We start from the raw sequence: 12721 nt of genomic DNA on the forward strand, positions 1-12721 counted from the left end.
AAATAAAACTAGTCTTTTTTTACTTTAACAGCATCTAAATTTTATTGCAATCTTATTAAGAATATCTTTTAGCATGTTTGCATTCACAATAAACAGCATATCTATTTAAGGAGGCAAGAGAACCATAAAAATGAAGTAAGAATGACGAGTTTTTCAAGAAGTGGTGCCTTAAACACCACCTTTTTCTGGCATGAGTATGAATAGGCTTCTCAGATGCAGTTTCACCAAACTGCATCCCTGAAAGCCTCTGCCCATGGAATTTGGAAGAGCTGTTTTGGAATTTCTTAATTTTAATCAGAATTCAGGATGAAACCAGTTTTTTAGCACTAAATGGCCCTCAGAATGGTGAAGATTGCTTAGCTTCCTCCTCCAGAAACTTGAATGACATATGATACAATAATGATATCGCAAGTAGATACTACTTTGCTCTTAATGCCTACTGAAAAAATTCATAATTTGGCAAGCTGCAGAACTAATTTACATGGATCATCAACAGAGTTTAATGCTTTCATCAGCCCCAAACTTTTTTTTTTAGCTAAAGTCTCTGTTCAAAAGGGAGGAAATCAGCTGTTCTCCTGTTCTAAAACTCTCACGTTTTGACTGTAAGGCTTTTATTTTGCAAGCCTTTATTTACTCATGAGTAAGCTTCATTGAAATAGTGGTATTTACTTCTGAGGAAAAGTGCATTGGTCCAGCCTGTAGAACAAGCTCACCCTTTGCTCAGTGGCACAGGTTACCAAATTCTTCCAAGCTACGCAGGAAGTGGATTGGACCAATTAGACCAAGCCAAATTGTGTTTGCATTTTGACAAATTTGTAGGGCAATACAATATCTCAGAGAGGAGGTCCGATCTCCTGCTCCCCTGGTGCATTCACTATAGCTGCCCAATTTCCCTGTTTTTTAAAGTTTGATAGAAATATTTGTTGGATATAGGTACATTCTTAAACTGCAAGGTTTTTTGCCTATTAGTGAATTAGTATTGGCACTTAGTCTCACGATTCAGACAACCTGAATTGGAATTGGAGATTAGAATTGAAGGTGTTTTATCCTGGTGACAGCAACTTTTTGCAGATCAAAGGGGAGAATTGAGCTCCACTCTCATCTTACAATTCTTGTTTTTAATTGTGAATCTTTGCTTGCTTAATGATTATCATACATAACTGAGCATGTATTCCTTCAGAGTGGTTTCTGTTTCCTGTATTGCTACACCATTTGAGGCAATCTGCATAAACAGTACTACTTTAAAGTCTGCCTGAGTTTTTCTGGATGCCTTATTCACTCCATTTGGAGAGGAGAAGAAAGGCTTTTTGCAAGTGCTTTTGGTTGAATCCTTGTTTAAAGGTCTTTCTAACAAAAGAGTGACTGGAGACCACTGGTTCCCTGGGATCATGTTACTTTCTATCTGCATGTCTTGCTGCTCCTTGTAAAGCAGTATCTCATCCTTTGTGGAGAATGCCCAGATTTTGAATTTGACTGTGCAAACAATATAAAAATGTGAACAAGTGAATCTAAAACAAGTATCATTTTAGAACATTAATTTGTAATAATCTGTATGACTCACTTTCAAATGGGTAGCCATGTTCTTGCAGCAATTGTTCTGCAGTGGAAACGGTGACTAAAGAAACCAAGAGGTTCCATCTCAAAACAGTTGTGTAAATTAATCTTATGTGTTTATTTTTTAACCTTTCTACTTGAACTGCCATCTACATTCTTGGACATTCATGGCACCTTTTGTTTTGTTTTGAAAATCACTTAACGTTACAATTAGCAGTAAGTTCTATCTACATAATCCTAGCTGTATACTTCTGCATGCGCAGGGAGATCCATGAGTAAGTAGACCTGCTGTCTATATTTTGGAGCAGGCTCATGTTCAGTGAAGTTGAACAAATAATGACTTACATTGACAATTCACAAAGCATGTATAAATGTGTATCTAGATAATTGCAGATGACTGCCTGGATGACTCATTCTTGCACTAGGAGATGAGGTAATGCTTTAGCAAAAAGGAGAAGGGGGTGATGTCATTTCTTTACCTAACTTACATGCCTTTTCTGATGCTTATTTGCCTCCTGTGAAGTCCCTCTCTACTTCCTTCCGCATGATAGTACACATAATTTGAATCTCCTGATTCCACTGGGAGTCCATGCTTCCAATTTTTCAGGAGCCTGTGGTGATCTCATCACAATTTATGCATAAATCAACCAGAAAAGTCAGGTTTCTGACTTCACTTCTGGAATTCTGAATTGGTTCCACTGGCATTGATTCTGCTTAGCACAATCCTTTAAGACCTCTGATCCCTCTAATCTATAGTCCGGGTTTTCAGGCATAGACTTCGCATGATTTTTTCTTACAGTTATATGTGACAGGAATAACCAGTTTTTTATTTTCATATTCTTGGAAACAGTCTGTTCTTACAAACCTTTCTTGGTGTCCTCTTGTATAATGTAATTTTGCATTAAGGTCTACATAATCCTAGCTGTAATTTCTGTACCATATTTTTGTATCTTATCTTCAAAGTCTGTTCCAGAATACCATACATGTGTGCATCCTGTTAATGAGTGTTACAGGAAGCTTTGAAGATGGCCTGTAATGGAGACTATAAACAGAAACTGAGTGCTGTGTGTAGGCTATGCATAGACAGCCTAATATAGGACATGCATAATCTGTGTACCCTTGACTGCTTTTAGGGGTAAGCCCTACAAATGGTATGAGATAAGCATGTCCAGGATGAAACTCCCCAGCTTCCTCTATTTTAATTTCATTTACAGAATTATAGTTCTACCACACTGCTGCTATGAGAAATTCTTATTTTCTCTTTGAGATAAACCTTTTCTAGTGCTAGTACGTTGATTTAGTTGGTTAGTGTACACCTGCTGATGTCTCAGTTAGTGACCCAAAATGCCATGATAAACTTTGTGTATCAGTATGAAGGTTATTTCCTAATAGGCAACAAAACCTTGCAGTTTACGAATGTACCTATATCCAACAGATATTTCTATCAAACTTTAAAAAGCAGGGACATTGTGCATCTATAATAAATGCATCAGGGTAGCAGGAGACCTGACCTCCTCTCTGAGACACTGTACTGCCCTACAAATTTGTCAAAATGCAAACACAATTTGGGTTGGTCTTTCACAGTCCAATCCACTTCCTGTGTAGCTTAGAAAATAAGTTTAACAGTGAGACTGTTAAACCTGTCTAGCCACTGGAGCTCTGTCAGGGGAATAAGAGTCTTCTCTCAGCACCCTTCACAAACTACAGTTCCCAGGATTCTTTGGGGGAAGCCATGACTGTCTAAAGTGAAATAAATATCTGGTGTGGGTGTGGCCACCTGATTAGCCATGCCGAACAACTGTGAGTCTGGGTTTTGGAACACTGACGGTTCCTACTGGGCATGCCTGGCGCTATAATAAACTTCAATGTTATATTTCTTAAATTAATTAAAAATCAGACCTTCATTTTTTAAACTTAAGAAGATGAAGGTCAGAGTATGGGGCAAGGTCAGTAATAGGATTACAGGTTCTCTGTGAACGTAGCTGATTTTTAATTAATTTAAACAAATTATGAGACCACTGACAGAAAAAAAGTCCTACAGGGGTCTGGATTTTTCTCTCGTGTTTTACACTTTGAACTCTTGATTCTCTCTTGCGTATCACCATGAAAACTTAAGAGGGTTTTTAAGCAAGCATTTCTGAGTTCAGGACTATAAGTTTTGTAAGGTTTTGTTTTGAAATGAGCTTATGGGAAGCAGCAGGATGGTATGGGGGTATTTTCAGTTTAATGTTGCGGAATGCAAAAAATCTATGCTGGTTATTGTATACAGCCGCTCTTGTGGCTGTATAATGCAACAAATTATTATTTTACTGTGCCCAACTTTTGATTTAAAATATTTATGTCCTAGTTGGCATTATCTGTACTTCTGTTCTAATGCTTTGTAGGTATTTGGAAATAAGATGATAATTCCCTCCTTGGATGGAGACCTTTTCCAATGGGATCGTGACAGAGAAAGCATGGAAGCTGTGCCTTTCACTGTTGAATCTCTTCTTGAATCATCTTACAAACTTGGAGATGATGTTGTTCTGGTTGGAGGAAAGTCCTTGACAACATATGGGCTGAGCTCATATTCAGGAAAGGTAGAACATTTGATATTGATGATTGACTTTTTCTTCCCTATTTGAAGGAGAGAGCCCCAGAATACAGCAGGTGCTTAGTATCAGATAGGACTGAAATATTTCACTTCTGATTATTAGCTGCATGTTATAATACAAGGTGTGTGCATATGGAAATTTACAAACAGCCCCAAAGGCACTCTCACTCAGTCCAAATGGAGAAGATAAGATTTGCTGTGATCAGTGAGACTACTTATGAATAAATTTGCTTAGTTGCTGCTTGTTGCCATCAAACTTCGGCTATTTGTTTTAGAACAACCTTGGGTACCCAGATGTTGTTGAACTACAACTCCCATCGACCTCAGCCAGCTTAGTCAGTGGCCAGAGATGATGGGAATTGTTGTCTAACAACATCTGGGGACCCAAGGTTGAAGAACAGTGATTTAGAATAATTATATTCCACTTCATAGCCATGAGAGGCTGTCAAAGCAGTTTACAAAAGATTTTCAAAATCGCTCTCAAAATTTAGTCCAGGCACAGAGATTACATGGTCTGCATATGGCCTCAGAATTATTCAAGCACCATTTCCTGACCTAGTCCTTCTCGAGTGTCATACCAGGTGGAGGCTCCAACCACAATCTTCTGTGCAAGAGAGGAACTGAGCAGCTGGAACTTGGGTGATTTTTCTGCATCACAGGCCACCTAATACAGCTGGGTCCTCCAACCCTTGGGAGATCATGGGGGTGGGGAGAGCCAGCTTCAACCTGCCCCTTTTGCAAGCAGATCTCTGGATCAAGTATCCCCTGTTCAGATCTCACCAGGTGGACTGAAGCAAGCCATTTTCTTTCAACTTCAGGCTCTTATGTAATAGGGGACAATAACACTGGCCTACCTTGCAAGTTTTCTAAGGCTTACGGGGGTTGACTTGTTTTACAAATTTCTATTCAGCTTCTGAGCTTTATTTTTTGATTTATTAAAATTCTGGGTAGCCCTTTATTCATTAAGCCACAGGCTGATTTACAATAAAAACTCGATAGTAGCATTACAGTAGTAGCTCTCAAAGCTTCTTGCAATAAAAAGAGCAACAATGATTGCTTATATGAAGTCTCTGAATATTTTTAATGTTTATTATTTTAGTGACTTTTTATATTAGTTCCCAACTTTTCTTCAGCACTGTTTTGTGTATGAGTCTAGTGGAAACTTTGGGTACAAATATAGTAATTGGGGAGCAAAATGGAGTGGAATAATAATTTCTGCATAATTAGCAAATAGAATGTTCTCGGTCAGCGGAGGAGTGGAGCAGACAGGAATGGGTTAACTCCTGGAGGCAGGGTCAGCACTATAACACAAAAGTTTAGCTGGTGGCCAGCCGGCCAAAAGGGGAGGAACCTTCTCCCATTCTCCAGTTCTTGACTCTGCCTTCAGTGAGCAACAGAGTCAGCTTATTCCTCCTGGTTCCCATAAGGGATTCAGGAACAGTTTAGCTATTTTCTCTGCTCTTCTCAGAGAGTTTATCATCAACTGCAGTCAAAGTGCACAGACTTCTGTTCTCTTCTTTTACTTCCCGCCGTCACTGAATAGCCAGATTGGAGGGAGAAGAGAGGGGTTGTTGTTTCAGAAGAGGTGCTGGAAGCGGCAGAGGCCGGGATCTGTCTCACGCCTCCCCCTGCTGTCCCTTATCAAACGCTCTTTCACAGTCCCAAGGAGAAGGAAGCTTTCAGGAGCGTTTTAAGACCTTGGAGGAGCAGAGATTGGTCTTTCGCTATCAAGGCGTTTTGTTGATTCAAAAACCCCCTGGGGCAATGGGCCTCCGCTAAGTGTGGTTGGCCTTCTTGCCACATTGTTCTAGGGTAAAGCCACTAAGCTTTCTTTTTCTAATCAAGGGGGGAGGGGGCAGCTCCAGCCCCAACTATGCCTGGGGGAAGAGACAGCCCTTCTCGTGCCTCTATAGAGGAAGATGAGTCCCTGAGTGGGGGGGGGGGAGATCTACATCTCAATGCTTCAGTGGCGGGAAGCATGCTAGACTCCCCGCCTGAAATAGTTTTGTTTTCCCAGCTCCCTTCTACTCAGCCGGGGAAGGGGAAGATGCACACGTGGCTCCTGCAGGAAAAAAGCGCTCCAGATCTCACCATCTAGATAAGCCCTGTATCTCTTTGGCTGTGCTAGCCTGGCTTAACAAGGCCATGATGAAGGAGGCAGGGGCTTTCTTAGCCAAGCATTGGGCTTGTGCACATAGGAAAAAAGGCTCCAAGCACTCCAGGGCACGCTGCCATGATTTCTTCTCATTTTCCTCCTCCTTCTGGGAGGCCAGCCCAGTTAAAGAAAGGGGGAAGAGTAAATGAAGGAGCTCCTTACAGAAGCCTAAACCACACAGATATACGCAAAAGATGCTCCAGCTCTGGGTTCCCACTTGACCGCCTTTCCCTTAGCCCAGGCTCCTGGGAGGAGGACGCTCTCCTGTCATCTGCTGCATCAGACTCAGGAAAAGGAAGAAGGGGAACTCTCAGGGAAGGATTCCCCTATGCCATCCCCAGTGCATAAGAGGCTGTATTCTCCTGACTCCTATCCTATTTTGATTTCTAAGGCTGTGGCCTGCCTTCAGTTAGAATCCCCTAAGGAAACTCCCCAGGAGGGGGAACTAGAGGAAGGGGAACAGGGATCTTCAGACGTCTTCCCTAGGTTAGGGGATCAGAAGGTGGTAATTCCCTTTCCGTAGTTCTTCAGGGACATTGTTAAGGAAGAATGGGATCATCCAGCCAAATCCAAAGCTCCCAAATGGACTGCCATCTACACCTGCTCTTATGCCAGCTGCAAGAAGATCTACATCAAGAGCTCCTACCTGAAGCTGCACCTTTGGACCCACACAGGTGGGGGCTGCCCACTGGGTTGCCCCATGGCCTTCCTGCATCCGCAGAGACCCCCTGCTTGGCACATGGAGGCACCCTGCCTCCATCTCCAACCAATCTCCAATCTTCTGCTACCAAACATACCTGAAGTGGGGCTTCCTGTAGCCTAAGCCTGGGGGTAGTGGTTCTTGGCTACGATGGCTGAACTAGTAGGTTCTGCGTTTTGGAGACAGGAGGGGTAGCAGAAAACCTATATTTGAGTGGTATTGTGTGTTGCGATTTTTATCATATTCTACTGATTGTATTGTTTTGCTTGGTATGCTTTTGTACTGTTACCTTTATTCTGTATATGTTTTTGAGTGGGTTTTTTGTAAGTCGCTTTGAGTTTCATTTTGGAAGAAAGCTTCTAATAAATATCATAAATAATAAATAAATCTTAAAACACGCACACGAAGCATCTGCATTGGCCATGAGAGCTTTGGCAGCCAACTCCTTCCTGGAGGCTGCGGTAAAGTGAGCTGAAGCACTACTATCAGAAGTGCCTCCTGATGCCAGACGTGTCAGGGAGGGGCTGCACAAATTGGCTAAAACAGCTGAATTCCTAGCAGATTCCTCCTTAGATAGCCTACAGTACTCAGCAAGAGCTCTTGGATGTGGAGTGCTAGTAAGACGCAATATATGGCTGGAACAGTGGGAAGTGGACCATCACTCCAAAGCCAGACTTGCAGCTCTGCCCTACTTGGGTGGGCGGCTTTTTAGCAGGTCTCTAGAGCGCCACCTGCTGGAGACCAAGGATAAAAAGAAGTCTCTTCCTTTCGCTCCCAGGAAGGATGACGAATCCTATAAGAAGGCTTCAAATTCCTTTCGTCCCAAGGACTATCCAGCTACCTATAGGACTACACGTCAGTTCTGGGGGCGCTAGAACTCTTCCTGGAATTCCACCAGTGCACCCGTTCCACGTTCTCCAGTGGCGGGGGAGGCAACAAACATCGTCAAAACCCCAAGCCCAGTGTCAAGCAAAGTTATGCATCAGGACGGCCCAGGTGGGGGGCGGACTTCAATTTTTTGCACATGCCTGGGCGGCCTCCACCTCAGACAAATAGATACTGAGCACCATCCAGTCTGGCCGTCATCCCGCAGGACAGATGGAGGACAGCTCCTCCACCTTGTCAGCTGGAGAAGCGGCAGAGAACCCTGGATGCCATTTCTCATCTCCTCGAGATAGGTGCCATAGAACCTGTGCCAGAACATCAGCGGTCCTCAGGAGTCTTCTCTGTGTTCTTTACAGTTCACAAACGCAATGGCAATTACGTGCCATCTTGGATTTAAAATTCCTGAACCGCTTCCTGTGGACAAAAGTTCAAGATGGAGACGTTCAGGTCTATTGCAGAAGCCATTCAACCCGAGGACTTCCTGGGATCTATAGATCTCGCAGAGGCATACCTGCATGTCCCCATTCTCCAGCAGCACAGATGCTTCCTTCGCTTTGCGCACGGCCACCACCAGTTTCAATACGGGGCCATGCGCTTTGGCCTCGCCTCGGCCCCGCAGGTGTTCACCAAAATAATGGTAGCAGTAGTGGCACACCTTTGCACTCAGGGAGTCCACATATACCCTTACCTGGATGACCTTCTGGTGAGGGCCTCTTTGGCGACAGTGACACAACGGGATTTCCAGACTACCATCCAGTGTCTGGAGAACCGCGGCTTCATCATCAGCAGAGACAAGAGCCATCTGATACTCAGCACCTTCAACATCTGGGAGTGGTGATGGACACAGCTCAAAGCTAGCTCTTCCTGTCCAACGATTGCACGGACAAGCTCCTGTGCCAGCTGCACACGTGCCTGCAAGGCAGCCAGGCTCCTCTCATGGAACTGGCTCAGCTGCAGGGCTCCAGGATAGCGGCTACAGACTCAGTGCCGTGGGCATGCTTCCACTCAAGGACCCTGCAGTGACTGCTGCTTCCATTGCAGGACCAGATCACCTTGCGCCAGAACTGGCTCATCACCCTCCCGAGGCATGTGCAGGAGTCCCTGCAGTGGTGGGGACATTCATCTCATCTGTAGGAAGGCCTTTCCCTCAGAGCTCCAACAGTCTCAATACCACAGACGCGAGCCTATATGGCTGGGGGGCGGGCGACCTATTGCTCCAACATCGCATAGGGGAAGTGGTCAGTGTAGGAGTGGTGCCAGTCGGTCAACTGGTTGGAGCTAAGAGCAATCCGACTAGCACTCCAGGAGTTCCTACCTCTTATTTATCATACTGGTGCTAGTACGCACCGACAACGTCACAGCCAAATCACATGTCTGCAAACAAGGGGGCACAAAATCAGGCCTCCTTCAGAGGGAGACTAATCTGCTGTTCCAGTGGGCAGAAAGGCACCTGGATTCCATTTCGGCCATGCATGTACAGGGGATCCTGAACACACAAGCCGACCGGCTGACCCAGGAACAAGTCCACCAGGGAGAGTAGGCCCTTCACCAGGATGTGTTCCTAGAGATCACTCGAAAGTGGGGGCTCCCATGCATGGACCTGTTTGCCTCATCAGTGAATGCCCAACTGGACCATGGCACAAGGTTGGGATCCACGCGCCCAGGACATAGATGCCCTGTCAGCCCCCTGGCCTCGGGGACTCCTCTATGCTTTCCCGCCTCTACCTCTTCTGTCCAGGTTGCTGCTCAGAATCGGAGTTCTTCAGGCCCAGGTGATAGTGGTGGCCCCACACTTTCCACGGAGACCGTGGTTTTCCGACCTAGCGGACCTCAGCTCCAGTCTGCTGTGGTGTCTTCCCTCCAGACCGGATCTCTCACAAGGACCCATCCTTCACCCAGACCCAGAGTGGCTCCAGCTTCACGCTTGGAGGCTGAGCTGCAGTGGCTAAGTGAAGAGGGGCTGTCTGAGAGGGTTGTTTCCACCATTCTGGCTTCTCGCAAACAATCCACCCAGAGAATTTATGACCTCACATAGAAGGCATACAACAGGTGGTGTAGACGCAGTTACATGGCATTCCGAATGCCACATTCACACCATTCTCAACTTCCTGCAAGATGGTCTGGACCAGGGGCTAGCCCCCAACACGCTCAAGAGACAGGTGGCGATCCTAGGTAGTGTGTTTCCGATGGTGGGGGGCCATTCCATTTCTTTTCACCCTTGAGTCAAACGCTTTCTCCGAGGGGCAACCCTGCTGTCACCTCCAGTGCAACACAGGTTTCTCTCCTGGGATGTTTCGTTAGTCCTTAGAGGTCTCTCACAACATCTATTTGAACCAGCACGTTCAATACTAATCAAGGACCTCGCCCTCAAGACAGTTTTTCTGTTGGCAGTCACCTCAGCCAGGAGGGTGGGGGAACTGGGGGTCCTCTCCATCTGGGAGGAGCTGTGCATTTTTCACCCAGACAAGGTGGTTCTTCGCCCTGATCCCAGTTTTCTACCCAAGGTCAATTCCTCGTTCCACAAGGGACAGGACATTTTTCTACCCAATTTCTGTCCCAACCCAGTCCATCACAGGGAGAAGAAGTGGCACAAACTCGATGTCAGGCGGGCACTTTGGATCTACCTGGACCGTACAGAACCATTCAGGAGGTCTCAGGCCTTGTTTGTGTCTTTTAAACAAGGGGCGCAGGGATTAAAGGTGTCCAGGTCCACCATCAGCCTCTGGGTGAGTGATTGCGTAGTTAAGGCCTATCAGGCAAAAGGGAGAGCTCCCTCTCCAGGAATCACTGCACACTCAGAGGGATTGCCACCGCAGCGGCACTCCACAAGGATGCCCCCCTGGAGGAAATCTGCAAAGCTGCCACCTGGGCTCACCCATCCTCCTTCATCAAACACTACAAGGTGGATAAATTTGCTTCTGCTGAAGCTGCCTTTGGCAGAAGGGTTCTTCAGAGTGTGGTGGCCTAGGTTTGCTCCCGCCCAAGGATGTAAGGGTCACTGCTCAGGTACATCCTGTCACTGCTCAGGTACATCCTATTTCTGTCTGCTCCACTCCTCCACTGACCGAGAACGGAAAGTTGGACTTACCATGAAGTGTCCTTCTGGTCAGCGGAGAGTGGAGCAGACAGCCCCACCCTGCAGCAAAACCTAGGCCGTGGGGTGGGGAGGGCACCTCTCCGGAAACCCTCTGGCGACCGCCAGTCACTCACCGTCTGGATAGAGTAGTAAAGGCTCCCTTCATCCCTTCCTGGCACGGTGTGCTGCTTTGTTAACGCTTGTTCTTATGCTACCCTCTGTTCAAGTTTCAAGTTCGTGTAGGTGAAGTGGCCGGCTGCTCAGTACTCGGTTTTTTACAGCTGCGTCACAAACTGGAGAACGGGAGAAGGTTCCTCCCCTTCCGACCAGCCACCAGCTAAACTTTTGTGTTATAGTGCTGACCCTGCCTCCAGGAGAGTTAACCCATTCCTGTCTGCTCCACTCTCTGCTGACCAGAAGGACACTTCATGGTAAGTCCAACTTTCCATTATGCTTGAAAAAAATGAAAAGAAGACGCTTCAGACTTTTCTTTCTTTCTCCAGGTGAAGTACATATGTTCAGCAATGGGCTGTCGCCGCTGGGATGACGATGAGATGGAACAGGAAGATATTCTTCTTCTACATCGAACTCAGAAAACTGTTCGTGCTGTTGGGCCCCGCAGCGGCAACGAGAAGTATGTATGCAAGTAATATATGAGATGTGAAAATAGTTTCTGCAGCTGAAGGCATGTTGTCAGATTGCTGGCCTTTGAAGGTTTCATGTTCTTTTTCTTAGTCATTTAGAAGTCAGAAATCTGACAGGTTTAGGTTTTTCTGAGAATACTTGGATTTGGTTTTTTCCGTTTACTTGGAAGAGGTTGGAATCTTATAATGCTACTTTTTTTTTTTTTTTTTGCCATAGTGAAGTAACTAGGAAAAGGTTTGCCTAGTGTTCTGATGAGATCAGGTACAGAGGGAGAAAAGGCTGGAGGGGTATACTGCTTGCATTGATACCTTGAGATAGGGGTGGGGAACTGGATCTGGATCTGGATCATAGTGTCAATGGTGATTGCCACCTGTCAAAGTTCCAAGGAGGTTGGTGTAACTGCTGATCAGTGCCCCAATCAGCTGTTCAGCAGTTACAGGCAGCCCTTGGAAGTCTCTGCAGAGGAGAAAATGTTCCTAAGCAGAGTGTTTTCCCTTCTGTGGAGAAAGCATTTTGTATTCAAAAATCTTTCTTTAGCACGTTGAATCCAAACTGCTTCCTCCGGAAAGAAACAAATTATCTGTTTAAAAACAGAACATTCCCCCCCCCTCCAAAAACAGTTTGTATTCAAAGCTCTGGAGACAGTGATTTGAACGCAAGCTACTTCCTCCAGCCCCCTTGGTGATCCCAGTGCAGCCAATCCCAGCAGATTGTTCCGGCTTTGCCTGGCAGGACTCTTTTCAAGCCCCAACAGTCAGCTGATGTTCGGTGCTTGAAGAGAAATCTGCATAGCACTTTGGAGCCCTGACAATCAGCTGACAGGACTTCAGAGCACCTTGCAAAAGTTGATTTCCCCTGCAAACCCCTTTTTGGTCCAGTTGCAACTTTACTTGCCCCACACCTGATGTCATACATGGCTTGGCCAAAATGGCCTGCTGGGCCAAATGGGAAGGCCTGGAGGCCTAATTAGGCCGAAGGTTCCCCACCCCTGTCATAATGTAACTAGTCAGAATCAGTAGTGGGTTATAAATGGTTTGAAGCTGAAGGATAACTTGTGGCTTTAAAAATCCAATCTTGTTTTTATTATCCACTGGACTAACTAGTATATTAGCA

The 12721-nt window shown here is 45.6% G+C and overlaps 1 protein-coding gene across 3 annotated transcripts in view; it reads left to right on the forward strand.

Annotated features, from left to right (window-relative positions):
* EIF2AK3 (eukaryotic translation initiation factor 2 alpha kinase 3) overlaps positions 1-12721 on the forward strand; it is a 59580-nt gene that overhangs the window by 12920 nt on the left and 33939 nt on the right. For all 3 annotated transcript variants that reach the window (XM_061589618.1, XM_061589616.1, XM_061589617.1), the window contains exons 3-4: positions 3939-4133; positions 11467-11597. In XM_061589618.1, coding sequence (XP_061445602.1) covers positions 3939-4133; positions 11467-11597 — 326 coding nt within the window. The remainder of the gene's footprint in view (positions 1-3938; positions 4134-11466; positions 11598-12721) is intronic.

Source organism: Rhineura floridana, chromosome 11 (genome assembly GCF_030035675.1).
Source record: "Rhineura floridana isolate rRhiFlo1 chromosome 11, rRhiFlo1.hap2, whole genome shotgun sequence".
In the NCBI taxonomy this organism is placed as follows: Eukaryota; Metazoa; Chordata; class Lepidosauria; order Squamata; family Rhineuridae; genus Rhineura; species Rhineura floridana.